General features: G+C 43.7%; 1 protein-coding gene across 1 annotated transcript in view; it reads left to right on the top strand.

Moving 5' to 3' along the window:
- natd1 (protein NATD1) overlaps window positions 1-27,624 on the top strand; it is a 45,456-nt gene that overhangs the window by 4,398 nt on the left and 13,434 nt on the right. The window contains exon 2 of the mRNA XM_073060954.1: window positions 17,870-17,988. Within this exon, the coding sequence (XP_072917055.1) occupies window positions 17,870-17,988 (119 nt within the window). The remainder of the gene's footprint in view (window positions 1-17,869; window positions 17,989-27,624) is intronic.

Genomic DNA, 27,624 nt, shown 5'->3' on the forward strand with positions numbered 1-27,624 from the left:
AAATGTACCAAGGTATAGTAAGACCTTTTGTTTGCTTGCCATCCAGACAAATCATCTTTTACTCATGTACATCAAGGCAGTAAAAAGAAAACAGTGCAGTGTATGGCATAGAGGAAGTGTAAGTGCAACAGAGGGAGAATAATGCAAGGGCTATAGAGAGATCAATGAGGAGATCAAGAGTTCATATAAAAGGTTCGTTCAAGGATCTTATATGCACAGGACATAGCATATAGAAGGCCTGTTCAAGAGCCTGGTAACAGTGGGATAGAAGCCAGCCTTGAGCCAGGTGGTAAGTGTTCTCAAGCTTTTGTATCTTCTGTCGGATGGCAGAGGGAGGAAGGGAGAATGACTAGGGGTGGGAGGGATCCTTGACCATGTTCACTACTTCCCTGAGGCAGCAGGAAGTGTAGAGGAAGTTAGTGGAGGGGAGGTTGCCTTGCGTGATGGACTGGGCTGTGCTTACAACTCGTTTCCTATGGACCCCAGCAGAGCAGTTAGCAGGCTGTGATGCGTTGGGTTCACTTATTGTGTCGAGATGCTGGAAAAAAATCAATCTAAATGAAATTGTAGTTAATTAAACATATTAATGTAAGTAACTCCAGCATAAGGATCTCTGTGTGACTTACAGACAGAGTGATAACGAGGCTACTGCATGCAAGATCTAGCAATGCGTAGTGTGATGGCTCTTGTCATTGTTGTGGGGAGAATAACATAAGACAGATGTTTAGTGATTGGCATTGTGAGACTAAAGGCCTGGTTCTGTGCCAAAAGACTCAAAGAATATAGAAGTACTACCTGATTTATGAGTGCTTTTGGATGTCCTGGAGTCATGGAAGGTGTTTTCTATCTCTTACTCTTGGGCCAGCATCCTGCAATGCGGTGGCATCTTTTGCACACCAAAGTTGCAGGGAAAAGAAATGTCACTTTCTCCTGGTGGTGGGGGTACAGCAGGTACACTGATTGCCTGCATTTGAGAGAGAATAACAAAAGAATGATTGTTGCTGAACTGGTTTATTGTCAGTGGAAAAGCTTTGTTTTGCACGCCATCCATACAGATAATTTCATCACGTAAGTGCTTTGAGGTAGTACAAGGGAAAACAAAAAAAATGTCGAATAAAGTGTCATAGATATATAGAGAAAGGGCAGTGTGGGCAGACAATAAGGTGCAAAGTCATAATGAGGTAGATTGTGAGGTTAAGAGTCTATCTATCTATCAGGGAACTGTTCAATATTAACAATGGGGCAGAAGCTGTCCTTGAGCCTGCTGGTATGTGCTTTCAGACTTCTGTATTTCCCAACGAGAGAGGGGAGAAGAGAGAACATTCAGGGTGGGTGACTCCCTTGATCATGTTCTGTGTTAACTGAGGCAGCAAGAAGTGTAGAGAGCATCCACTTGAATTATCGAAAAATCCCTGACTGAACTATTGTTGGTTGATGTATTCAGTATTTGAATAATATTGTAAATATATCATTTGATTAAGCATTCTTTGCTTGTTTACATAATTCATTATGGTTGCTTAATGAACCATACGTCATTACGCCACCTTGTCATATGCAATCGTCTCACTAAAAAAAGGGAAGAATATTCTGCCTCTTGTCTTTTCTTTCAATTAGTTTTTGGAGTTGCAAAACATAACAGTAGTGACAAGGGAGTATTAAAATAAACCCAAGACGAATAACTACATGTTCAAGTGTAGCATGTTTTTTTTCAGAAGGGAGAGAGATGATCAAGTTTCAAAAAAAAAACACAGGACATTTTTCTTTGGAAGGGGAGAGATGTTCAAGTTAAACAAAAGGCAGAAAATGGATGAAAATATCAAGCAGCAAGTACAGCCATGGGTTTATGAACAGTGATTGCTGCATGATAATAATATATTTTTAAAAAAGCAGAAATGCCTGGCTACATCAGAAGGAGAGACTTGTTTGATTGCACAGCAGATAACTGGATGATGTATACTGAACAAATTGAGCTGTATTTGAAGAAAATGAAATAGCCAATGAAAAACTATTGCCAGTGTTGCTGGGCGCAATGGATGGAAAAGCATACAGTTTGCTTAGAAGTTGAACTGCTCCAACCAAACCAGCCAAAATTTGCTGATATCATACAAGTAATGCAGGAACATTTACACCTGAAACCATTTTTTGCTTGCAGAACACTTTAGGTTTCATAAGCTGAACCAGAAGGAAGGGGAATCTATTTCAGCTTATGCAGCTGAATTGAAGAAATTGTCTGAGCATTCTCAGTTCAGTGATGGGCTTAATGATGCTTGGAAAAAGCGTTTACTTTGTGGAATCTTACAAGAAAGCATTCAGAAACTACTCTTAACTGAAGCACAACTCACATTTTGAAGAGCAGTTGAAATTGCTGTATCAGTGGAAACAGCAGCGAGAAATATAATTGAGTTGCAGTCAGGAATGAAGATGAACATAAACAAAATTGCAATGTCTAAAGTTTAGACTCTAAGCAGAAACCTGCCTAGCTGAACAAGTTGTGACCGGGGCTCATGAACACCAGACCAAGGCAGGTTTAAAGGCGAAACTTATAGAAAATGCAACATAGGACACATACAAAGAGCATGTCAGGCAAACAAAAATAAATGGACTACACAAAAAGTCAAGTTGCAGTTTCAAAATGACTGCAGATCTGCATACTATTAATGAAAACTCTGATAATGATGAGAGTAATATATCGATATGGATACTGTTGGGGGGGATGACTTACCTGGGACAAGCTGCGGCAGCCGGATCTCTGGCACTGAGTCTAGTTCTGCAGTGCAGAAGGGAGGGTGGAAGAAGAGGAGAGCAGTAGTGATAGGGGACTCGATAGTTAGAGGTACAGTCAGGAGATTCTGTGGTCGTGACAGAGACTCCCGGATTGTTTGTTGCCTCCTGGGTGCCAGGGTCAGGGATGTCTCTGATCATGTGCACAGCACTCTGAAGTGGGAGGGTGATCAGCCAGATGTCATGGTACTCATCGGTACCAATGATGTAGGAAGAAAGAGTGAGGAGGTCCTGAAGAGTGAGCATAGAGAGCTTGGTAGGAAGTTAAAAAGCAGGACCTCGAGGGTGGTAATCTCAGGATTGCTACCTGTGCCACATGCCAGTGAGGGTAAGAGTAGGATGCTCTGGTGGATGAACATGTGGCTGAGGAACTGGTGTAGGGGGCAGGGTTTCAGATTTCAGGATCATTGGGACCTCTCCTGGGGCAGGTGGGACCTGTACAAGAGAGACGGGTTACACCTGAACTATAAGGGGACCAATATCCTTGCAAGGATGTTTGTTAGTGCTATTGGGGGGGGGGGGGGGGGTTAAACTAGATTTGCAGGGGGATGGGAACCAAAGTGCCAGAACAGATAGTGGAGCAGGGGTGAAAATAAATTATGTTAAAAGTTAATGCAAAGTCACAAATAGAAGGGTTCTGTGTGGTGGTAATAATCTTCTGAGGTGTGTCTATTTCAATATGAGGAGTATTGTTGGTAAGGTTGACGAGCTGAGGGCTTGGATTGTCATGTGGAATTATGACATTGTAGCCATTAGTGAAACTTGGCTGCAGGAGGGGCAGGACTGGCAGCTCAATGTTCCAGGGTTCCAATGTTTCAGACATGATAGATGCAGAGAGATGAAAGGTGGGGGGAGGGGATTGCATTGCTAATCAGGGAAAATGTTACAGCAGTGCTCAGGCAGGACAGATTAGAGGGCTTGTCTATCGACGCCATATGGGTGGAGCTGAGAAACAGGAAAGGTATGACCACATTAATAGGGTTGTATTATAGACCACCCAATAGTCAGTGAGAATTGGAGGAGCAAATCTGCAGAGAGATAGCAGACAACTGCAGGAAACATAAAGTTGTGATAGCAGGGGATTTTAATTTTCCACATATTGATTGAGAGTCCCATGCTGTTGAAGGTCTAGACGGGTTAGAGTTTGTAAAATGTGTTCAGGAAAGTTTTCTAAATCAATATATATAGGTACCGACTAGAGAGAATGCAATATTAGATCTTCCATTAGGAAACGAGTTAGGACAGGTGAAGGAAGTGTGTGTAGGGGAACACTTTGGTTCCAGTGATCATAAGGTCATTAGTTTCAACTTGATCATGGATAAAGATAGATCTAGTCCTCGGGTTGAGGTTCTAAACTGGAAAAAGGCCAAATTTGAAGAAATGAGAAAGGATCTAAAAAGCATGGATTGGGACATGTTGTTCTCTGGCAAGGATGTGATTGGTAAGTGGGAGGCCTTCAAAGGAGAAATTTTGAGAGTGCAAAGTTTGTATGTTCCTGTCAGGATTAAAGGCAAGGTGAATAAGAATAAGGAACCTTGGTTCTCAAGGGATATTGGAACTCTGATAAGAAGAAGACAAAGATGTATGACATACATAGGAAACAGGGAGCAAAGAAGGTACTTGAGGAGTATAAAAAATGCAAAAAATACTTAAGAAAGAAATCAGGAGGGCTAAAAGAAGACATGAGGTTGCTTTGGCAGTCAAGGTGAAGGATAATCCAAAGAGCTTCTACAGGTATATTAAGAGCAGAAGGATAGTAAGGGATAAAATTAGTCCTCTTGTAGATCAGAGTGGTCATCTATGTATGGAACCAAAAGAAATAGAGGAGATCTTAAATGTTTTTTTTTGCGTCTGTATTTACTAAAGAAACTGGCATGTAATCAATGGAAATAAGGCAAACAGGTAGTGAGGTCATGGAACCTTTACAGATTGAAAAGGAGGTGGTGCTCGCTGTCTTGAGGCAAATCAGAGTAGATAAATCCCCAGGACCTGACAGGGTATTCCCTTGGACCTTGAAGGAGACTAGCGTTGAAATTGCAGGGGCCCTGGCAGATATATTTAAAATGTCGGTATCTACGGGTGAAGTGCCAGAGAATAGGAGGATAGCTCATGTTGTTCTATTGTTTAGAAAAGGCTCTAAAAGTAATCCGGGAAATTACAGGCCAGTAAGTTTGACATTGGTAGTAGGTAAATTATTGGAAGGAGTGCTAAGAGATAGGATCTACAAGTATTTGGATAGACAGGGACTTATTAGGGAGAGTCAACACAGTTTTGTGTGTGATAGGTCATGTTTAACAAATCTATTAGAGTTTTTCGAGGAGGTTACCAGGAAAGTGGACGAAGGGAAGGCAATGGATGTTGTCTACATGGACTTCAGTAAGGCCTTTGACAAGGTCCCGCATGGGAGGTTAGTTAGGAAGATTCAGTTGCTAGATATATATGGTGAGGTAGTAAATTGGATTTGACATTGGTTCAATGGGAGAAGTCAGAGAGTAGTAGTGGAGGATTGCTTCTCTGAGTGGAGGCCTGTGACTAGTGGTGTGCCAGAGGGATCAGTGCTGGGTCCATTGTTATTTGTCATCTATATCAATGATCTGAATGATAATGTGGTAAATAGGATCAGCAAATTTGCTGGTGATACAAAGATTAGAGATGTAGTGGACAGTGAGGAAGGTTTTCAAAGCTTGCAGAAGGATTTGGACCAGCTGGAAAAATGGGCTGAAAAATGACAGATGGAGTTTAATACAGACAAATGTGAGGTATTGCACTTTGGAAGGACAAACCAAGGTAGAACATACAAGGTAAATGGTAGGACACTGAGGAGTGCAGTAGAACAGAGGGATCTGGAAATACAGATACAAAATTCCCTGAAAGTGGCGTTACAGGTAGATAGGGTAGTAAAGAGAGCTTTTGGTACATTGGCCTTTATAAATCAAAGTATTGAGTATAAGAGTTGGAATGTTATGGTGAGGTTGTATAAGGCATTGGTGAGGCCGAATTTGGAGTATTTTGTGCAGTTTTGGTCACCTAATTACAGGAAGGATATTAATAAGGTTGAAAGAGTGCAGAGAAGGTTTACCAGGATGTTGCCGGGACTTGAGAAACTGAGTAACAGAGAAAGGTTGAATAGGTTAGGACTTTATTCCCTGGAGCATAGAAGAACGAGGGGAGATTTGATAGAGGTATATAAAATTATTAGATAGAGTGAATGCAAGCAGGCTTTTCCCACTGACGCTAAGGGAGAAAAAAACAAGACATGGGTTAAGGGTGAAGGGGGAAAAGTTTAAAGGGAACATGGGGGGTGGGGGCTTCTTCACACAGAGAGTGGTGGGAGTGTGGAATGAGCTGCCAGATGATGTGGTAAATGTGGGCTCACTTTTAACATTTAAGAACAACTTGGACAGGTACATGGATGAGAGGTGTATGGAGGGATATGGCCCAGGTGCAGGTCAGTGGGACGAGACAGAAAAATGGTTCGGCACAGTCAAGAAGGGCCAAAAGGCCTGTTTCTGTGCTGTAATGTTCGATGGTTCTAATACAGGACTAAGTAGCCTTGAAATTTACAGTGTGAAAACCAACAGGAGACTAGTAATATGGCTTACACTAGAAGTGAATGGCAAATTAATTAAAATGGAAGTGGACACTGGCTGGGCTGTTTCAGTCATTCCACAAAGTGAGTTTGAATGGCATTTCAAAGATACGGAACTGAAGGCTGCAGATATCCAACTGAGGACTTGTACTGAAGAAAAGATTACCCCTGTAGGAATGACGTTTGTATCAGTGAAATACTACAATTAACAAGCCACACTGGGCTTGTATGTGGAAAAGAACAGGAGGGCCAGCATTGTGGAGCCATGTTGGCTGAGAAAACTACGACTTGATTGGAACTCCATCTACTATTTGCATGCCACGTCCCCTGCAACAGAGTAATCTAAAAGTGAGTTAAGAAAGGTACCGGATGATGCCACGACTGTGTTCAAGGATGGCATTGGAAAACTCAAAAATATCATATAACAATCACAGCACGGAAACAGGCCATCTTGGACCTTCTAGTCCGTGCCAAACGTTTACTCTCACCTAGTCCCACTGGCCCGCACTCAGCTCATAACCCTCCATTCCTTTCCTGTCCATATACCTATCCAATTTTACGTTAAATGACAATACCGAACCTGCCTCTACCACTTCTACTTGAAGCTTGTTCCACACAGCTACCACTCTCTGAGTAAAGAAATTCCCCCTCGTGTTACCCTTAAACTTTTGCCCCCTAACTCTCAACTCATGTCCTCTTGTTTGAATCTCCCCTACTCTCAATGGAAAAAGCCTATCCACATCAACTCTCTCTATCCCCTTCATAATTTTAAATACCTCTGTCAAGTCCCCCCTCAACTTTCTACGCTCCAAAGAATAAAGACCTAACTTGTTCAATCTTTCCCTGTAACTTAGGTGCTGAAACCCAGGTAACATTCTAGTAAATCTTCTCTATACTCTCTCTATTTTGTTGACATCTTTCCTATAATTTGGAGACCAGAACTGTACACAATACTCCAAATTCGACCTTACCAATGCCTTGTACAATTTTAACATTACATCCCAACTCCTATACTCAATTCTCTGATTTATAAAAGCCAACATACCAAAAGCTTTCTTCACCACCCTATCCACATGAGATTCCACCTTCAGGGAACTATGCACCATTATTCCTAGGTCACTCTGTTCTACTGCATTCTTCAATGCCCTACCATTTACCATGTCTGTCCTATTTGGATTATTCCTACCAAAATGTAGCACCTCACACTTATCAGCATTAATCTCCATCTGCTATCATTCAGCCCACTCTTCTAACTAGCCTAAATCTCTCTGCAAACTTTGAAAACCTACTTCATTATCCGCAACGCCACCTACCTTAGTATCATCTGCATACTTACTAATCCAATTTACCACCCCATCATCCAGATCATTAATGTATATGACAAACAACAGTGGACCCAGTACAGATCCCTGAGGCACACCACTAGTCTCCGACCTCCAACCTGACAAACAGTTATCCACCACTACTCTCTGGCATCTCCCATCCAGCCACTGTTGAATCCATTTTACTACTGCAATATTAATACCTTATGATTGAACCTTCACTACTTCAATATTAATAACTAATGATTGAACCTTCAGGGATATCAGGGATAAAATAATATGAAATGGAAATGCCAGACCCATGGTTTACAAAGCTCACCTGGTTCCTTATACAATTTATGATAGAGTAGCCTGTGAGCTAGATTGCATGGAAGCTGAAGAAATTCTTTCCAAGGTTGAGTGGAGCCCAGGGGCAATGCCAGTGGTCCCAGTAGCCAAGAAGGATCAGTCTGTGAGGATCTGAAGTGTTTTTAAGGCCACAATCGACCCAGTACTGAAAGTAGATCAATATCCTCTGCCCAGAATGGAGGAAATCTTTGCAAACCTTTCTGGAGGGAAAGTAGACTTACCTGAGACCAAACTGCAGATGGAGATGGGAGAGGAGTGCAAAAAAGTTTCTCACCATAAGCACCCACAAAGGGCATTAACGCTATAATAGGCTTATTATTGGAGCAGAATCTGCACCTGCACTCTCGCAGAAAGCTATTGAGCAGATGCAGCAAGCATGCCCGGACACTCATTGTGGCCAGTAAGGGTGACAAGGAGCATGTCCAAAATCTCAAGACAGTGTTAAAAAGGTTAGAAGATTATGGGCTCAGCAGACAACGCAATAAATGTTAATTCCTTAAACCAAGCATCACTTACTGTTGTCTCACCATTGACGCACAAGCATTATGTTTGCACTGAGAAAATTCAAGCAGTGGTGGATACCCCAATACCAAAGGACGTGTCACAATTATGGTCCTTTTTAGGATTTGTCAATTACTATAACAGGTTCCTGTCAAACCTGACTACTGTGCTCCACTGGTTGAAATCATTACTTCAAGTCAGGAAGAAATGGCAATGGACAAAGCAGTGTGAGGTGGCTTTCCAAAAGACAAAGCAAATGGTGAAGTTAGACACTGAACTCACACGTTATGATCCACATTATCCAGTGAATCTTGCCTGTGGTGCCTCACCTTATGGCGTAGGTGCAGTCCTGTCACATGTTATGAGTGAAGGAAGTGAACACCCATAGACTTTGCATCACATTCCCTTACCGCCGCAAAAATTACACAGGTTAACAGAGAGGCCTGGAATCTGGTTTGGGGTGTAAAATGTTTCAACATGGGAGACAGTTTATCCTCATTACTCATCATCAACCACTAGCATCCATTCTCAGTCCACAGAGGGGTGTTCCACTGACAGCAGCAGCACAAATGCAGAGATGGGCTCTGTTTCTTGGAGGACACAATTTCAAGATCAAATTCATGGGAATGTTGAGGATTGTCCTGTCAAACACTGGAAAAGGAATTACCTGAAAGATTTACAGTAGAGGACACTCCTCTTGATGTATTCTCATAGTGAAATCAAAAGTCTCCCTGTTATGACAGAATGGTCCAAAGTGAAAAAAATTAAATCCCCGACCCTGTCTCAGGTTTTCATGGCCACCCAAAATAGCTGAAATGGAATTCCAGCTCCCCCATTTTTACCAGTGCCGGTATCAACTTGAGCTTTATGGGGGCTGCCTCACGAGGGGATTGAGATGTGTTGGAGGAGCTATATGCTGGTCACCTAGGCATGCTTAAAATGAAGGTGTTGGCTTGAAGCTTTCTTTGGAGACCTGGAACATATCAGCAGATCAAGCAGCTTGCCATCTACTGTTCGGGATGCCAACAGGCCCAGAAGATGCTAAAAGCAGCACCTCACCATTCCTGGGAATGGCCTGCGTAGCCCTGGCAGAGGATTAATGTGGATTTTGCCAGACCATTCATGAGCACATATTTCTTGCTTGTAGTGGATGGGGCTACAAAGTGGCCAGAAGTGTTCCCAATCACCTCCACTACAACCTTGCACACTGTGGATGTGTTGAGCAGCCTTTTCTCAAGAGCTGGTGTTCCAGAACACTTAGCCGGTGACAATGGATCACAGTTTGCTGCAGATCAGTTTTAGTCTTCCTGAATATGAGTGGAATAAGACATATTACATCTGCACCGTACCTCCCAGCTACAGTTGGCTTGGTGGAAAGGTTTGTCCAGAGTATAAAGAATGCACTGTGAGCAACGTCAGCAGAACACACACTGACACTGAATCGGAAGCTCACCAATTTCCTCCTTGCATATATCACAATGCATATACTCTACAACCAACAATTCACCAGCTATCCTGTTTCCGGTTCATCCTTTGCACTCTCACTTGGAACTCCTCAAATCCAATCTCAGAAGGAGTTTGCAGGACAAACAGCTGAGACAAACTGAGGGATCCTCACCGAGGTTGTTGCCTCACTCCTGGACATCAGTTCTATTGAGAGACTACAGAGGTGATCAACAGTAGGCTCTTGGAAAGATTAAGGCAGAACTGGACCACTCTTCTACACAGTGGAGATTGCATCAGATGTAATTTGGAGATGACACATCCATCAGTTGAGGAGAGCAGGATCAATTGTTAGAGAAGAAAGGTGTCCAGAGCTGTCAGAACTACCTCCTGCAGTGTCAGAGTCAATTTTTTCAACCACCACGGAAGAGGTTCCAGAACCTGAGATTGTTTCACAGCCACAAGCCTCCTTGCCAAGCAGAGTGACCCCCATCTCCCCTTGTCAGGAAAGACATTATCCCACAAGAGTAAGAAATCTGCCACAGTAATGAAATCTTCGGGCTTGAATGGGACAATTTAAATTTTACTATGCTGTGGATGTCTATATAGTACTTGTATTGCACTGTGTGTGTGTGTGTGTGTGTGTGTGTGTGTGTGTGTGTGTGTGTGTGTGTGTGTGTGTGTGTGTGTGTGTGTGTGTGTGTGTGTGTGTGTGTGTGTGTGTGTTGGAGCTCATGTCACGTCTGTAGTGGTCAGGTGTACCACTTCACTCATAGCACTGAATTCTCAGTACCAATCACAGGTAGAACTTCCTTCTTGGACACCTTCATCTTGCGAAGCACTCCTTGCATTCAGCCTTCCCCTCAGATGGGATCTGTCTTCCCTGGTCCTCTCCTCTCTGCGTCTTCTGCCAGGAGGCCACAAACCCAATCACTTTCTGTCAGAAATCTCTCTCTAGAACCTTCTTTCCATCTCACCATCCTGACTGACTGACACAACATTCTTAAATTGAACAACGTGGCTTATTTTTGGCCAAAACCAAAACACTCTACAAGCAGGACACACTGCTTCTACAAAAAAAGCGCTAAAGTAAAGTACCTTACAGTAGAGCAATAGAAATCTTAACCAGGGCATTACACACACACACACACACACACACACACACACACACACACACACACACACACACACACACACACACACACACACACACACACACACACACACACACACACACACACACACACACACACACACACACACTTCTTCAGTTGTCCATCGAAATCCGCTGACAATGTCCACTCTTTTAACGGTGAGATCTTTGATGACTATACAGTCCTATCCTGGACCCACAAGCTCTGTTGCAGGTGGGACCTGTATATGTGGTAGTGATGGCAACCATGGCTGCATTTCTCCTGGCTCCCTTCTGCTGTCTTCTGGTTGTTCTTTCCATCTCCAGAATACGAACCCCGTCCCTACACAGCTGTCGCCAAGTGTTACGGTCAGCAGCGACATCCTCCAGGTCCTCAGGTCTGATCTTGTACTTCCTTAAAGCGTTCTTCATCTGATCCTTATAGCGCTTCTTCAGCCCTCCAGCTGAGTGTTGACTGTGATGTAGCTGGCCGTATAACACTCTGCGGGGTAGCCGACATGGGGGCATCCTTATCACGTGCCCCAGCCACTGCAGCTGACGCTGGGTGATCATGGCCTCAATACTTCTGCAGTTGGTCTTTACAAGTATTTCAATGTGAGGAACCCGCTCACGCGAAGTAATTCCCAGGATGTGCTGAAGGCAGCTTATGTGGAAGCGCTCCAAGGACTTGATGTGACGGCTGTAGGTTACCGAAGCTTCACAGCCATAAAGGAGGGTAGTGACACAGACCGCTTGGTATACGGTGACCTTTGTGGAGCGACAAAGGCTCCTGTTCTGAAAGAGTCTACGCCGAAGTCTCCCAAAGGCAGCTGATGCCTGTTTAATGCGGCTCTGGATGTCGTTGTCAATGCCGCTATCCTCAGAGAGAATGCTCCCCAGATATTTGAAAGATGGCACCACTGACAGCTTTTCATCACCAACAGTGAAGGCAGGTAGGGTGGGTGGGACACTAGTACCCCATTGGCAAACCACTTCTGTCTTGGTGGTATTGACAGTTAGCCAATCCTGCTGTACGCTCTCACCACCACAGCAAGGACAGTATACTAGAGTACTACAGCACAGTACAGGCCCCTCAGCCCTCGATGTTGTCCTGACCCATATATTCCTTTAAAAAAAAAGTACTAAGCCCATACAACCCGTAACCCTCTATCTTTCTTTCATTAGGGTTCTTAAATACCCCTAATATTTTAACCTCCACCACCATCCCTGGCAAGTCATTCCAGGCACCCACAACCCTCTGTGTAAAAAAAAAACTTACCCCTGATGTCTCCCCTAAACTTCCTTCCCTTAACTTTGTACATATGCCCTCTGGTGTTTGCTATTCGTGCCCTGGGAAACAGGTACTGGCTATCCACCCTGTCTATGCCTCTCATAATCTTGTAGACCTCTATCAAATCCTTTCTCATCCTTCTACGCTCCAAAGAGAAAAGTCCCAGCTCTGCTAACCTTGCCTCATAAGACTTGTTTTCCAATCCAGGCAATAGCCTGGTAAATCTCCTCTGCACCCTCCCCATAGCTTCCACATCCTTCCTATAATGAGGTGACCAGAACTGAACATAATACTCTGTGTGGTCTCACCAGAGATTTGTAGAGTTGCAACATGACCTCTCTACTCTTGAACTCAATCACAGAAGCCTAGCATCCCATAGGCCTTCTTAACTATCCTATCAACCTGTGCAGCGACCTTGAGGGATGTATGGATTTGAACCCCAAGGTTCCTCTGTTCATCCACACTCCTAAGTAACCAACCATATACCCTGTACTCAGCCTTCTGGTTTGTCCTTCCAAAATGCATCACCTCACACTTATCCGGATTGAACTCCATCTGCCAGTTTTCTGCCCAACTCTGCCTCCTGTCTATATCTTCTTGTAACCTTTGACAACCTACAGCTCTATCCACAACTCCTCCAATCTTCATGTCATCTGCAAACTTACTTACCCATCCTTCCGCCTCTTCATCCAGGTCATATATGAAAATCACAAAGAGCAGGGGTCCCAGGACAGATCCTTGTGGCACTCCACTAGTCACCGACCTCCAGGCAGAATACTTTCCTTCCACTACTACCCTCTACTTTCTTTCTGTAAGCCAATTTTTTATCCAAACAGCCAAGGTTCCACTGATCCCCTGCCTCATGACTTTCTTGATGTGTCTCTTGTGAGGGACCTTGTCAAATGCCTTGCTAAAATCCATGTAGACCACATCTACTGCCCTACCCCCATCAATTTCTTTTGTTACCACTTCAAAAAACTCAATTAGGCTCGTGAGGCATGATCTTCCCTTCACAAAGCCATGTTGACAATCCTTGAGTAGACTGTACTTCTCCAAATGCTCATAGATCCTATCCTTAAGAATCCTTTCCAATAGTTTGCAGACTACCAACGTAAGACTCACCAGTCTATAGTTCCCAGGATTCTCCCTATTACCTTTTTTAAGCAAGGGAACTACATTTGCCATTCTCCCATCCTCTGGCACCTCCCCTGCAGCCAAAGAGGATTCAAAGATCATAGCTATTGCTCCAGAGATCTCTTCTCTCACTTCCCACAGCAACCTGGGCTATATCACATCCGGCCCTTGGAACTTATCAATCTTGATGTTTTTAAGAAGATCCAACACTTCTTCTTCCTTAATCTCCACATTGTCCAGCACACAGGCCTGTTCTATTTCAACCTCACCCTGATTAAGGTCCTTTTCACTTGTGAATACTGAAGCAAAGTATTCATTTAGGACCTCCCTAACCTCCTCTGCCTCCAAGCACATGTTGCCTTCTTTATCCTTTAGCGGCCCCACCTTCAATCTTGTCATCCTTCTGTTCTTCACATACGCATAGAACGCCTTGGGGTTCTCCTTAATCCTACAAGCCAAGGCCTTCTCATGCCCCCATCGAGCTCTCCTAAGTCCTTTCTTAAGCTCCTTCCTGGCTACCCTATATTTCTCATGAGCCCCTCCTGCTTCCTGTTTCTTATATCTAACATATGCTTCCTTCTTCCTCTTGACGAGTTGCCTCACGTTTCGTCAGCCACAGTTCCCTTTTCCTACCATTTTTTCCTTGTCTCAGTGGGACAAACCTATCCTGAACCCAGCACAAATGTTCCTTAAATTTGCTCCACATTACTTCTGTGCTTTCACCCTTGAACATCTGTTTCCAATTTACTCACGCTAGTTCCTGCCTCATCCCTTCATTGTTAGTCCTTCCCCAGTTAAGCACTTTCCCATTTTATCCCTTTCCATAGCTATGCTGAAGCTAAGGGAGTTGTGGCCACTCTCACCAAAATGCTTCCCCATCAAGATGTCTGCCACCTGACCAGGTTGATTACCCAGAACTGGATCCAGTACGGCCTTTCTTCTCGTCAGCCGGTCCACGTACTGTGTCAGGAATCCTTCTTGAACACACCTGACAAATTCAGCCCCATCTATCCCCCTTGCAGTCAGGAGGTGCCAGTCAATATGAGGGAAGTTGAAATCACCCATAACTACTACCCTGTATTTCCGGCACCATTCTAAAATCTGCCTGCTTATCTGCTCCTCGGTGTCCCGAGGGCTATTTGGGGACCTATAGACTACTCCCAGCACAGTGATTCCTATTTCTGACTTCCACCCACACTGACTCAGTGGACACTCCCTCTGCAGCATCCTCCCTTTCTATAGCCGTGATACTATCCCTGACCAGTTATGCTACCCCCCCCCCCTTCTACCTCCCATCCTATTCCTTTTAAAACACCTAAACTCCGGTACCTGCATCAGCCAATCCTGCCCTTCCTCCAACCAAGTTTCAGTAATGGCCACAGCATCGTAGTTCCACGTACAGTCTGAAGATCCTCAGGAGTATGGGTCACAAGAGCACAGTGATCTGCATACTGCAGCTCCAGGACCTGTTCTCTACAGAGTTTGGTGGTTGCGTGGAGCCTCCTGATGTTAAAGAGGTTGCCATCTAATCTGACGTCCACTGCCACACCGCTGCTGTCCTCAATCTCGTTGTGGAGAAGCTTGGTAACACACAGGAGGAAGATGTTAAAGAGCACTGGCGCTAGCACACATCCCTGCCCCACCACATTGTCCTCCTATGGTCACCTGAGCAGTCATCCATTTGTGGAGCTGGCGGAGGATGTTAACAAATTTATTGGGACAGCCAAACCTGAGGAGGACATCCCATAAGAGCTCTCTTTGCACAGTGTCGAATGCTTTGGAGAGGTCGACAAAGGCCATAAACAGGTCCAGATGTTCTCCTGGCACTTTTCCTGAAGCTGCCGGGCTGTTGAGATTATGTCGATCGTGCTCCTGTTCTTCCTAAATCCACACTGCGATTCAGGCAGCATTGACTCGGTGATGTTGCTGATGAGCCTCTGAAGCATCACCTTAGCCAGGACCTTAATCCTCTGCCAGAGCTACGCAGGCCATTCCCAGGAATGGTGAGGTGCTGCTTTTAGCATCTTCTGGGCCTGTTGGCATCCCGAACAGTAGATGGCAAGCTGCTTGATCTGCTGATATGTTCCAGGTCTCCAAAGAAAGCTTCAAGCCAACACCTTCATTTCCAGCAACAGAAAGGAGTGATATGCCCCTACTATTGCCACAGATGGCCTTGTCACCCTTGTTCTTATAAATGACAACGATGTTTGCATTTCTCCATTGCTGTGGGATGTTCTCGTCAGTCCAGGCCTTGGTGATGTACTGGTAGAGGGTGTGCATACACATGTACCCTCCATTCTTCAGTAACTTGGCAGGGATATTGTCAGTGCCAGGGGACTTGTTGTTCTTAAGGGAATGGACAGCTGATAGAACCTCCTGGAAGGTTGGTGGTAGACTGAGGTCGTGGATAGGAGGAAGTTCAGGCAGTTTGTCCAGGATGGTGGAGTCTGCATCAGAATCCTGATTAAGCCGGGTGTTAAAATGCTCAGCCCACCTCAGCAGAATGGTATTCCGATTCTTCAGAAGTGTTTGACCATCTGCTGTTTTTTCAGTCCGCCACTCATTTTGTATGGCCCGTATTGCCTTTTGCACTTTCCTCCGAGCTGCCTGCCAATGCTGCCTGATGCTGATGGATGAAGGGTTATCTAAAGTTTCCCAGTGTGCTTTGTGCATGTCCTTAAGCAAGTTGTGGATGGTATCTGAGTTATCGCCAAACCAGTCTGGGTGGTTCCTGCTCTTATGGCCGATGGATTGGGCTGCTGCCTCATAGAGCGCAGAGCTGATATAGGTCCACTGTTGTTCCATGGTATTTTCTGAACTCAGACAAGGTTCTAACTCCCTTAGTTTCTCAGCTAGGATGCGTCGAAACTCACTTCTTGCTTCTGTGTTTCTCAGGCGGTTGCAATTTAGCCACTTTTTATTGGGTTTTTGCAGCCTCAGGGACGACGCACTTCCATATGGAGCTGGGCCACAATCATACGATGGTCAGTCCAGCACTCTGCACCTCTCATGGCACGGGTGGTGAGAACATCCTTGATGCCATTACGTCTCACAATGATGAAGTCGATCATGTGCCGATGTTTAGAGTGAGGGAGCATCCATGAGGTCTTGTATTTTGCCTTCTGCTGGAAGATGGTGCTGGTTATGGTAAAGTCAGAGCAAAGAGTAAGTAGCCTCATGCTATTTGCATTGACCTTGCCAATACCATGCCGACCTAGAACTCCACTCCATTTCGGAGCAACACACACACAGACTACAGAGCAGTACTTACAGCTTAGAGTTGAGATGCATTCTATATTGAGTTAGAGTTTATAGCTAAATAGGGTGGTTTGTAGTATATTCATTATTTCAGTAATATTTGAGTAATATTGTAAATATATTGTTTGATTATGTAAAACTCAGCTCTATCAACCCACATTCATCTCGGGGAGACCACCATCTGCCTACCAATCTGTGTCTCACGTTTGCGTAGATGCTGTGTATGCACCCTGGCACAAACCCACAACGCAAAATATCAGTTGGTACACAATGTACGTTTAAACAATTACACTTTATACATTTTACTTTGACTATGGGGTTAGTAGAGAAACAAAAATATAAAATAAAAAGGCACCAAGAACAGAGATTATACAGTTTGTGCACATGTTGGAGCCCACACAATATCCCCAGTCCACCATTCGATTTCCTCCAAACTCCACAACCCTTGGACTGGGACCAACCACAGTGGTCGACCAGAGCGCTTCCCACATGTCCTCCCTCTTCGCTTCTCCTTGCCGAACTTCCCGCGCATCAAACCCAGTTCCCACACATCCAGATAGAATAACAAGACTCTCATTGGTTAGTTCCCCCGTTATCAGTAGTGCTAACATTTCGGCTACAGAGAACATTACCTCATAGTTAACATTACAGAGAAGCCATTTCATTATAACACTTCAGAGAAGCCATTTTATGATTAGCAGTTAACAGTTAATATTACTGAGAACCCTACAATTATATAAGTATTTTTTATATAATTCATTATGGGTTATATGTAGAAGTATATGAATGGCATATGTCGTTATGCTACCACGTCACATGCGATCGCCGAACTAAAAAGAAGATAAGTCTACTCTAGCGCTTGTGTTTTCTTTCATGTAGTTTCTGGTGTTACAAAACGAAACTGGGCCTGTTTAATACCAAAGGAACTAGTTCTTTTCACCTTAGAGTATTTGGAGTTGGTGGATTAGTAACAGGAAAAAACAAAGTTAATTGAACTGCTTTAACTCTGGACTCTAATTGGCATCCATCTTCTTACAATAGTGACCATTTCCAATGTTGTTTTTTGCCAGATTCACACGAGCGGGCAGTGCTTTTGTATGAGTATGTGGGAAAGAAAACCATTGACCTGCAGCATACTGAGGTCCCTGATGCCTACAGAGGACGAGGAATAGCAAAGCTCATGGCTAAGGTATGACATCTGATGACTAGCATCCACTGCCTGGTATTTGTTACAGGTTTACATGGGCATCTCTGGGAATGCAACAAGTTCATCCCCCGTATCAGTATACTGATGGAATTGCTTTAAAAAATAAAGCTAGAATCCTTGATCTTCACAAATATAGCAAGAGGACATCTCGCTAAAGCTTGTAAGTCATTGGTTAGATCTGCCTATTCAGGGCTGTGTACTTAGAAGGATGCTGAAGTCCTTGCTCAAAGGTACTGTACATAATTGATACCAAATATCAAGGGTACTTAATGTGAAGAGACTGGGAAAAATGGGATGACTCAATAGGAACACAGGTTAAGGAAGAATTAAAGTTTCAAAATTAACAAAGAATTTGTTAAATGTGGTAAGGGCAAAGTATGACTGTGGCTAGAATGTCACTAGCCAGTGGGGACAGGTTTAAGACAACCAGCAAAATTATTGGGGGTGGGGTGGGGGAAGTGCCTGAGTATTGGCTCATTGCATTGTATGCAGAATGAACTGTTTGTAAGGCCAGTGAAATTTAATGAATCTTCACTTTGAAAAGTCCATTGGATAAGTGTTTGGAAAAGAACTGTTGTTAAAATATGGGGAAAGTGCAGTGTAGTGGAACTACCGAGCAAGCCTTCTCAAAGAGCCAGCATAGTTAGAATGGGATGAATGGCCTCATTCTGTGTTGTAGGATTCTGGGTTATCTGGTTTTGCTCAACTAACCAATGTTCATGGGTCACTGAATACCATCCAAAAATGAGAAAGTATTCATCTCCAGGATAACTAGATTTGCAGCAGTCAGCTGTAGAGATGTCAGAACAAAGAAGATCTTTTTGTAAAACTGTTAAGCCAAAATTCATTTGTGCTCTTCTTATAGTCATATCTATACTAACCATTGCAATTGGCCAGTTGAAGCGCCTGTCAATTGTTGGCAGAAAAGGTAACCCTTGGTTTTCAGCCTGAGGGTTTTCTGCAGAACATGGCTTGAAGCAAAACATCTGTTTTGTGCCTGAGGAAATGAAACAGTTCCATGTAAATTATGACTTGCTGACTGAGTAGATATCACAATACAACATATTGTGCTGTTGAGATCACTTAGTCATTCTGCTTTTCCATGAAAGGGCATATTCATCAGAGCAAAAAGTTTACATTGTGCTACCTAAGTTAATTAGGAAGAGAATTCCTCCTCCTCATTTATTTCAGCCCAGTGTTCTTCCCACTAAAAACTGACTACATACTCATTATATCACTGCTATTGGGGGACTTGGTGTGCCCCATTCAAATGTCACAATTTTCAACACAACACCAGTAGCAACTTTTCAAAAACAAGTCACTGGAAAATCCTGAGGTCAAGAGTGTTATGGAAGTCAATGTAACAGCAAGAAACTGCTGGAGATGTTCCAGAGGTCAAGCAGCTTTAGTCAGGAGGGAAGTGGTGTAGAGGCAGAACTTCACATCTCCACATACCCACGTTCAACTCTGACCTCTATTGTGTTTTTTCTGGAGTTTGCATTTTTGACCTAGGCTTGGGGGTTGGTAAGTTATTTGGCTAATGTAACTTGCCCCTTCTGTGTAGGAGTGTGGATGCTGATGGAGTGATAGATAGGACACATAGAGAGGTAGTTACACCCAAGGTACAGGACACAGGAAACTGGGTGACAATCTGAAAGGGGAAAGTGGTTGAGGAGTCAGTGCTGAGTACCCCTGTGGCCATCCCCTCAACAACAGGTATGTCACTCTGGATACTTTTGGGGGTGTTGACCTAACAGAGGAAATTCGGTGGTTGGGTCTCTGGCACTGATACTGCCTCCGTGACTCGGAAGGTAGGGGATTTGTTAGTTAGGGGAATGGCAGGAGGTTTTGTAGGTGAGGATGAGCTTCCTGGATGGTACGTGGTCTCTTGGGTGTCAAGGTCCAGGATATCTCAGATCGAGTCCTTAGCATTCTTAAATGGGATTGGAACACCTAGAACTCATGGTCCATGTAGGTACTAATGATATGGGTAGGACGAGTGAAGAGGCTCTGCATAAGGAGTTCAGGGAGTTAGGTGCTAAGTTAAAGGGCAGGACATCCAGAGTTGTGATCTCGGGATTGCTATCTGTGCCTGGGCTAGTGAGCCCAGAGCTAGGAAGATTATATGGTTTAATATGTGACTAAGGAGTTGGTGTAGGGGGGAGAGCATAAGATTTTTAGATCTTTGGTCTCTCTCTGAGGGAAGGTAGGACCTGTACAGAAGGAATGGTTGGCACCTGAACTGGAGGGGGACTAATACCCTAGTGGGAAGGTTTGTTAATGCTGCACAGTGGGATTTTAACCAGAGTTGCAGGGGAATAGGAACTAGAATGTTAGAATAGTTAGTGGAGAGGTTGTGGAGGCAGATGTTAGATAGATAGATAGATAGATAGATACTTTATTCATCCCCATGGGGAAATTCAACTTTTTTCCAATGTCCCATACACTTGTTGTAGCAAAACTAATTACATACAATACTTAACTCAGTAAAAAATATGATATGCATCTAAATCACTATCTCAAAAAGCATTAATAATAGCTTTTAAAAAGTTCTTAAGTCCTGGCGATAGAATTGTAAAGCCTAATGGCATTGGGGAGTATTGACCTCTTCATCCTGTCTGAGGAGCATTGCATCGATAGTAACCTGTTGCTGAAACTGCTTCTCTGTCTCTGGATGGTGCTATGTAGAGGATGTTCAGAGTTATCCATAATTGACCTTAGCCTACTCAGCGCCCTTCGCTCAGCTACCGATGTTAAACTCTCCAGTACTTTGCCCACGATAGAGCCCGCCTTCCTTACCAGCTTATTAAGACGTGAGGCGTCCCTCTTCTTAATGCTTCCTCCCCAACACGCCACCACAAAGTTGGTAAGACCTCAGCCAATGTTAGGAATCAAAAGGTTGAGTGGGGTGTGACTAATGTCCTGAGATGCATATATTTCAATGCAAGTATTGTGGGAAAATGGATGATAGTGCTGAAGAGAAGGTAGCTGGCTTACAAACAGAAGCCATGAACAGTGAAGAGAGGCTATTGATGGGGCAAAATTGCAGTCAACAGGATGACTTGCAATTTAAAAGGCAGACAAAATCGAAAAGGGTGAATACAGGACTGAAGGTGTCATATTTGAAAGCGCATTATATGGAATAAGGCAGATGAACTTGTAGCCCAGTTGCAGGGTGGCAGGAATGTTGTAGGCATCACTGAATCATGGCTGAAAGAAGATTAAAGCCGAGAGCTTAATGTCCAAGGATACACATTATATCAAAAGGACAGGCAGGAAGGCAAAGGGGGAGGTGATGCTCTGTTGGTTAAAAAATGAAACCAGATTATCAGAAAGAGGTGACATAGGGAGAGAAGGTGAATTGTGGATTGAGCTAAGGAACTGCAAGGGTAAAAAGACCTTGATGGGAGGTGTATACCGACCCCCAAACAGTAGTAACAATTTGGCCTACAAATTACCATGGAAGATAGAAAATGCTTGCCAAAAGGGCAATGTTACAATAGTCATGGGGGACTTCAATATGCAGGTAGATTGGGAAAATCAGGTTGGTGCTCGATTCCAGGAGGGGGAATTTCTAGAGTGCCTACAAGATGGCTTTTTAGAGCAACTTGTGGTTGAGGCCACTAGGGGGATTAGTCTGACCTCAGTGGCGGGGAAGATGTTGGAGTCTATTATTAAGGATGAGGTCTCAGGGTACTTGGAGGTACAGGATAAAATAGGCCATAGTCAGCATGGTTTCCTCAAGGGAAAATATTGGAATTCTTCGAAGAAATAGCAAGTGGGTTAGACAAAAGAGAATCAGTTGATATTATGTACAATACTTGGATTTTCAGAAGGGCTTTATCAAGGTTCCACGCATGAGGCTGCTTAACAAGCTACAAGTCCATGGTATTAAGGAAAGACACTAACATGGATAAAGCAATGACTGATTGGCAGAAGGTAATAAGTGGGAATAAAGGGAGCCTCTTCTGTTTGGCTGCTAGTGGCATTCCACAGCGGTTTGTGTTGGGACCACTTCTTTTTTACGTTATACGTCAACGGTTTGGATGGTGGAATTGATGGCTTTGTTGCAAAGTGAGCTGATGATAGCAGATAGGTGGAGGGGCAGGTATATTTGAGGAAGTAGAGAGGCTACAGGAAGACTTAGAGATATGAAGAGAATAGCCAAAGAAGTGGCAGATTGAATACAGTGTTGAAAAGTGTATGGTCATGCATTTTGGTAGAAGAAATTAAAGGGTTGACTGTTTTCTAAATGAAGAGGAAATACGAAACAACTGAGGTGCAAAGGGACTTGGGAGTCATTGTGTAAGATTTCCTGAATGCAAATTTGCAAATTGAGTGTGTGGTGAGGAAGGCAAATGTGATATTAGTATTCATTTCAAGAGGTCTATAATATAAAATCAAGGATGTAATGTTAAGACTTTATGAGGCACTGGTGAGGCCTCCCTTGGAATACTGTGAGCAGTTTTGGGCTGCTTATCTTAGAAAGGATGTGCTGAAACAGGAGAGAGTTAAAGGAGGTTCACGAAAATGATTCCAGGATTGAATGGCTTGTCATATGAAGAGCGTTTTGATGGCTTTGGGCCTGTATTCACTAGAATGCAGAAGAATCAGGGATGACCAAATTGAAACCTATTGAATGGTGAAAGGCCTTGATAGAGTGGGTGTGGAGAGGATGTTTCCAATGGTGGGAGGGTCTAAGACCAGAGGACACAGCCTCAAAATAGAGGAGCTTCCTTTTAGAATGGAGATGTGGAGGAATTCCTTTAGCCAATGAGTGTGAATCTGTGGAATTCTTTGCCACAGGCAGCTGTGGAGGCCAAATCTTTATGTATATTTAAGGCAGTGGTTGATAGATTCATGACTGGTTGGAGCAAGAAGGGATATGGGGAGAAGGCAACAGACCGGGGCTGAGATGAAAATTGGATCAGCCATGATGAAATGGCGGAGCAGACTCAATGGGCCAAATGGCCTAATTCTGCTCCTCTGTTTTATGGTCTAGTGGAAATCTGGGGGTAGAATAAAATGGGATTATTGTAAAATGGGTGGTTGATGGGCAGTGCAGACATGGAGGGGCAAAGGGCCTGTTGCCCTGCGGTTTGACCCTATAACCCAAAACTACATTTCCAGCTCAATAACCTATTATTTAAACCCAGATATAAATTAGACTTCTTTCATTTGTGTCCTAAATCCCACTAAATAACTATTTTATGATTCAGTAGGTTAGTGATTAAATTACTGGATTATTGATCCAAAATCTAACTTTGAACCCCTTAACGACAGTGGGGAATTTAAAGTCAAATTCAAATACTTCAATAAATTTAAATGAAAAGGCGAGCTACTGAAATTTTGTAAAACAAAATCCATCTAATTAGTGGATGTGTGGTAGATAAGGAGATCTGCCATCTGTATCCAAGCTAGCCAACATGTGACCCCAGTTCCATCAATCTGGCTAACTTTCAATGGCCCAGTGAACCACTCAGAAACCTTGACCTCAATACCTCCATGTGCAATTGGATCGTGGATTTCCTCCCTTGTATACCCCAGTCTGTTTGGATTGGCAACAGCATCTCCTCCATCAGCACAGGTGCACCACAGGGCTGTGTGCTTAGCCCCTGCTCTACTTGCTTTCCACTTCTGACTGCTTGCCTAAGCACAGCTCCAATGCCATATTCAAGTTTGCTGAAAGGTGGTGCAGAATCAGCATATAGGGGAGAGATTGAAGATCTGGCTGAGTAATGCCACAACAAGAACCTCTCAGTCAATGTCAGCAAGACAAAGTGACTGATAATGGACATTGGGAGAGGGAAGCCAGATGTCCATAAATGAGCCCTCATCAAGCGATCAGAGATAGAGAGGGTTAGCAACTTTAAATTCCTTGGTGTTACTATTTCAGAGGACCTGTTCTGGGCCCAGCATGTAAGTGGAATTGCAAAGAAAGCATGGCAGTGTCTGTACTTCCTTAGGAGTTTGCGAAGATTCATCTAAAACTTTGACAAACTCGAATAGATGTGTAGTGGAGCGTATCTAACTGGCTGCATCACAATGCTTTTAAAATGGAAAATCCTACAAAAAGTGCTAGATTCAGCCCAGTACATCATGGGATAAGCCCTCACCACCACTGAGCACATCGACATGAAAGTTTGTCGGAGGAAAGCAGCATTCATCATCAGGGTTCCTCACCACCCAGGTCATGCTCTCCTCTTGCTGCTGCCATCAGGTCAAAGGCAAAAGAGCCTCAGGACTCACACCACCAGGTTCATGAAGAGTTTCTACCCCTCAACCATCAGGCTCTTGAACTAAAGGGGATAACTACATTCAACTTCACTTGCCCCATCTTTTAAGTGTTCCCACAACCAACAAACTCACTTTCAAGAACTCTTCATCTCATGTTCTCCCTATTTAGTTGCATTTGCATGGTTTGTTGTCCTCTGCGCTCTGTTTGATCTTTCAGTGATCCTGTTATAGATTTGTTGAGTACAAAGTTCAAAGGTTCATTTATGATCAAAGTATGTATACAACTCTGAGATTCTTCTTCTCCAGGTAGCCACAAAACCAAGAAAAACCATAGGTGCCATATCAGAGAGAAACAAGAAACACGCCTAGACACTAGAGTACTGCAGCACAGTACAGGCCCTTCGGCCCTCGATGTTGTGCTGACCCATATATTCCTTTAAAAAAGTACTTAACCCACACTACCTGTAACCCTCTATTTTTCTTTCATCCATGTGCCTGTCCAAGAGATTCTTAAATACCCCTAATGTTTTAGCCCCCACTACCACCCCTGGCAAGTCATTCCAGGCACCCACAACCCTCTGTGTTTAAAAAAAAAAATTACTCCTGATGTCTCCCTAAACTTCCCTCCCTTAACTTTGTACATATGCCCTCTGGTGTTTGCTATTCGTGCCCTGGGAAACAGGTGCTGGCTATCCACCCTATCTATGCCTCTCATAATCTTGTAGACCTCTATCAAGTCCCCACTCATCCTTCTACGCTCCAAAGAGAAAAGTCCCAGCTCTGCTAACCTTGCCTCTTAAGACTTGTTTTCCAATCCAGGCAAAATCCTGGTAAATCTCCTCTGCACCCTCTCCATAGCTTCCACATCCTTCCTATAATGAGGTGACCAGAACTGAACACAATATACTAAATGTGGTCTCACCAGAGATTTGTAGAGTTGCAACATGACCTCTCTACTCTTGAACTCAATCCCCTTATTAAAGAAGGCTATTAAGGAAGCATCCCATAGGCCTTCCTATCAACCTGTGCAGCAACCTTAAGGGATGTATGGATTTGAACCCCAAGGTCCCTTTGTTCATCCACACTCTTAAGTAACCGATCATTAACCCTGTACTCAGTCTTCTGGTTTGTCCTTCCAAAATGCGGATCCTATCCTTAAGAATCCTTTCCAATAGTTTGCAGACTACCAACGTAAGACTCACCAGTCTATAGTTCCCAGGATTACCTTTTTTAAACAAGGGAACTACATTTGCCATTCTCCCATCCTCTGGCACCTCCCCTGCAGCCAAAGAGGATTCAAAGATCATAGCTATTGGTCCAGAGATCTCTTCTCTCACTTCCCACAGCAACCTGGGCTATATCACATCCGGCCCTTGGAACTTATCAATCTTGATGTTTTTAAGAAGATCCAACACTTCTTCTTCCTTAATCTCCACATTGTCCAGCACACAGGCCTGTTCTATTTCGATCTCACCCTGATTAAGGTCCTTTTCACTTGTGAATACTGAAGCAAAGTATTCATTTAGGACCTCCCCAATCTCCTCTGCCTCCAGGCACATGTTGCCTTCTTTATCCTTTAGCGGCCCCACCTTCAATCTTGTCATCCTTCTGTTCTTCATATACGCATAGAACGCCTTGGGATTCTCCTTAATCCTACAAGCCAAGGCCTTCTCCTAAGTCCTTTCTTAATCTCCTTCCTGGCTGCTCTATATTTCTTATGAGCCCCACCTGCTTCTTATATCTATAATATGCTTCCTTCTTCCTCTTGACGAGTTGCCTCATGTGTTTCGACAGCCACGGATCCCTTTTCCTACCATTTTTCCTTGTCTCAGTGGGACAAACCTATCCTGAACTCACAACAAGTGGTCCCTAAACTTGCTCCACATTACTTCTGTGCTTTCACCCTTGAACATCTGTTTCCAATTTACTCTCACTAGTTCCTGCCTCATCCCTTCATTGTTAGCCTTCCCCAGTTAAACACTTTACCATTTTGTCTGTTTTTATCCTTTTCCATAGCTATGCTGAAGCTAAGGGAGTTGTGGCCACTCTCACCAAAATGCTTCCCCACCAAGATGTCTGCCACCTGACCAGGTTGATTACCCAGAACTGGATCCAGTACGGCCTTTCCTCTCATCAGCCGGTCCATATACTGTGTCAGGAATCCTTCTTGAACACACCTGACAAATTCAGCCCCATCTATCCCCCTTGCAGTCAGGAGGTGCCAGTCAATATGAGGGAAGTTGAAATCACCCATAACTACAACCTTGTATTTCCGGCACCATTCTAAAATCTGCCTGCTTATCTGCTCCTCGGTATACCGAGGGCTATTTGGGAGCCTATAGACTACTCCCAGCACAGTGATTGATCCCTTCCTATTTCTGACTTCCACCCACACCAACTCAGTGGACACTCCCTCTGCAGCTGAGGGAGAGCACAATTTTGTACCTTCCTGGCACAAAAGAATTTCAACACAAGCATCAACCGCCCAAACGAAATGCAACAAGGGTATCAGGCTCCAAATCCCCTTTCCCTCCACACAAAAAAAACTAACAAAAATGCATCAAGAACATCGTCTCCCGAACCCTCCCCTCCTCCGCACAAAGCACATCAGGAACATCAGCCCGCAGAGCTCCCTCTTCCCACACAAAATCTCACAAAAGCAAAACAGGAAGATAACCCCCAACCCTGCCCCCCGCTCCTTCACAAAACACCACAAGAACATTGACCCGCCACCCCCACACAAAATAATGAAGAACAGCAAAAACACAGAATATAAAAAACCATAAGAGTGAGAAAAACTCCACCATCCAAAACCCATAGCACACAAACCTTGGTAACACAAGAAAATGAATCTCGGGGTTGTATATGGTGATGTACATGAACTTTGATAATAAAATTTACTTTGAACTTTGAAACTTATTAAACCTCTTCCCCCTTACATTAAACCTCTGCCCTGTAGTTCTAGATTCCCCAAGAATAGAAAACGATGGTGTGCATTAACCCTATCTAAGCCCTTTATGATTTTATACACCTCTGTTTGATCACTCATCATGCTCTAATACTCTAGTGAAAGATGTCTCAACCTGCTCAGTATCTCTCCATACTCAATCCATTGGGTCATAGTAGCATCCTTTTAAATCTCTGCACTCTTTCCAGTTTAATGGGATCTTTCCTATAGCAGAGTGACCAAAACTGAACATAATACTTGAAATATGGTCTCATCATCTTCGTTGGGGAGGAAGTACAAGAGTGAAGAACCACATGCAACATTTTAGGAATTGCAGTATTTCCTCACTGTTCCTCTTTTGCACAGTTTTTTTTGTAACCTATAGCAAGTTTTATGTCTTGCACTGTATTGCTGCCAGAAAATGACAACTTTCA

This window comes from Hemitrygon akajei, chromosome 11 (assembly GCF_048418815.1).
Source record: "Hemitrygon akajei chromosome 11, sHemAka1.3, whole genome shotgun sequence".
Taxonomy (NCBI): Eukaryota; Metazoa; Chordata; class Chondrichthyes; order Myliobatiformes; family Dasyatidae; genus Hemitrygon; species Hemitrygon akajei.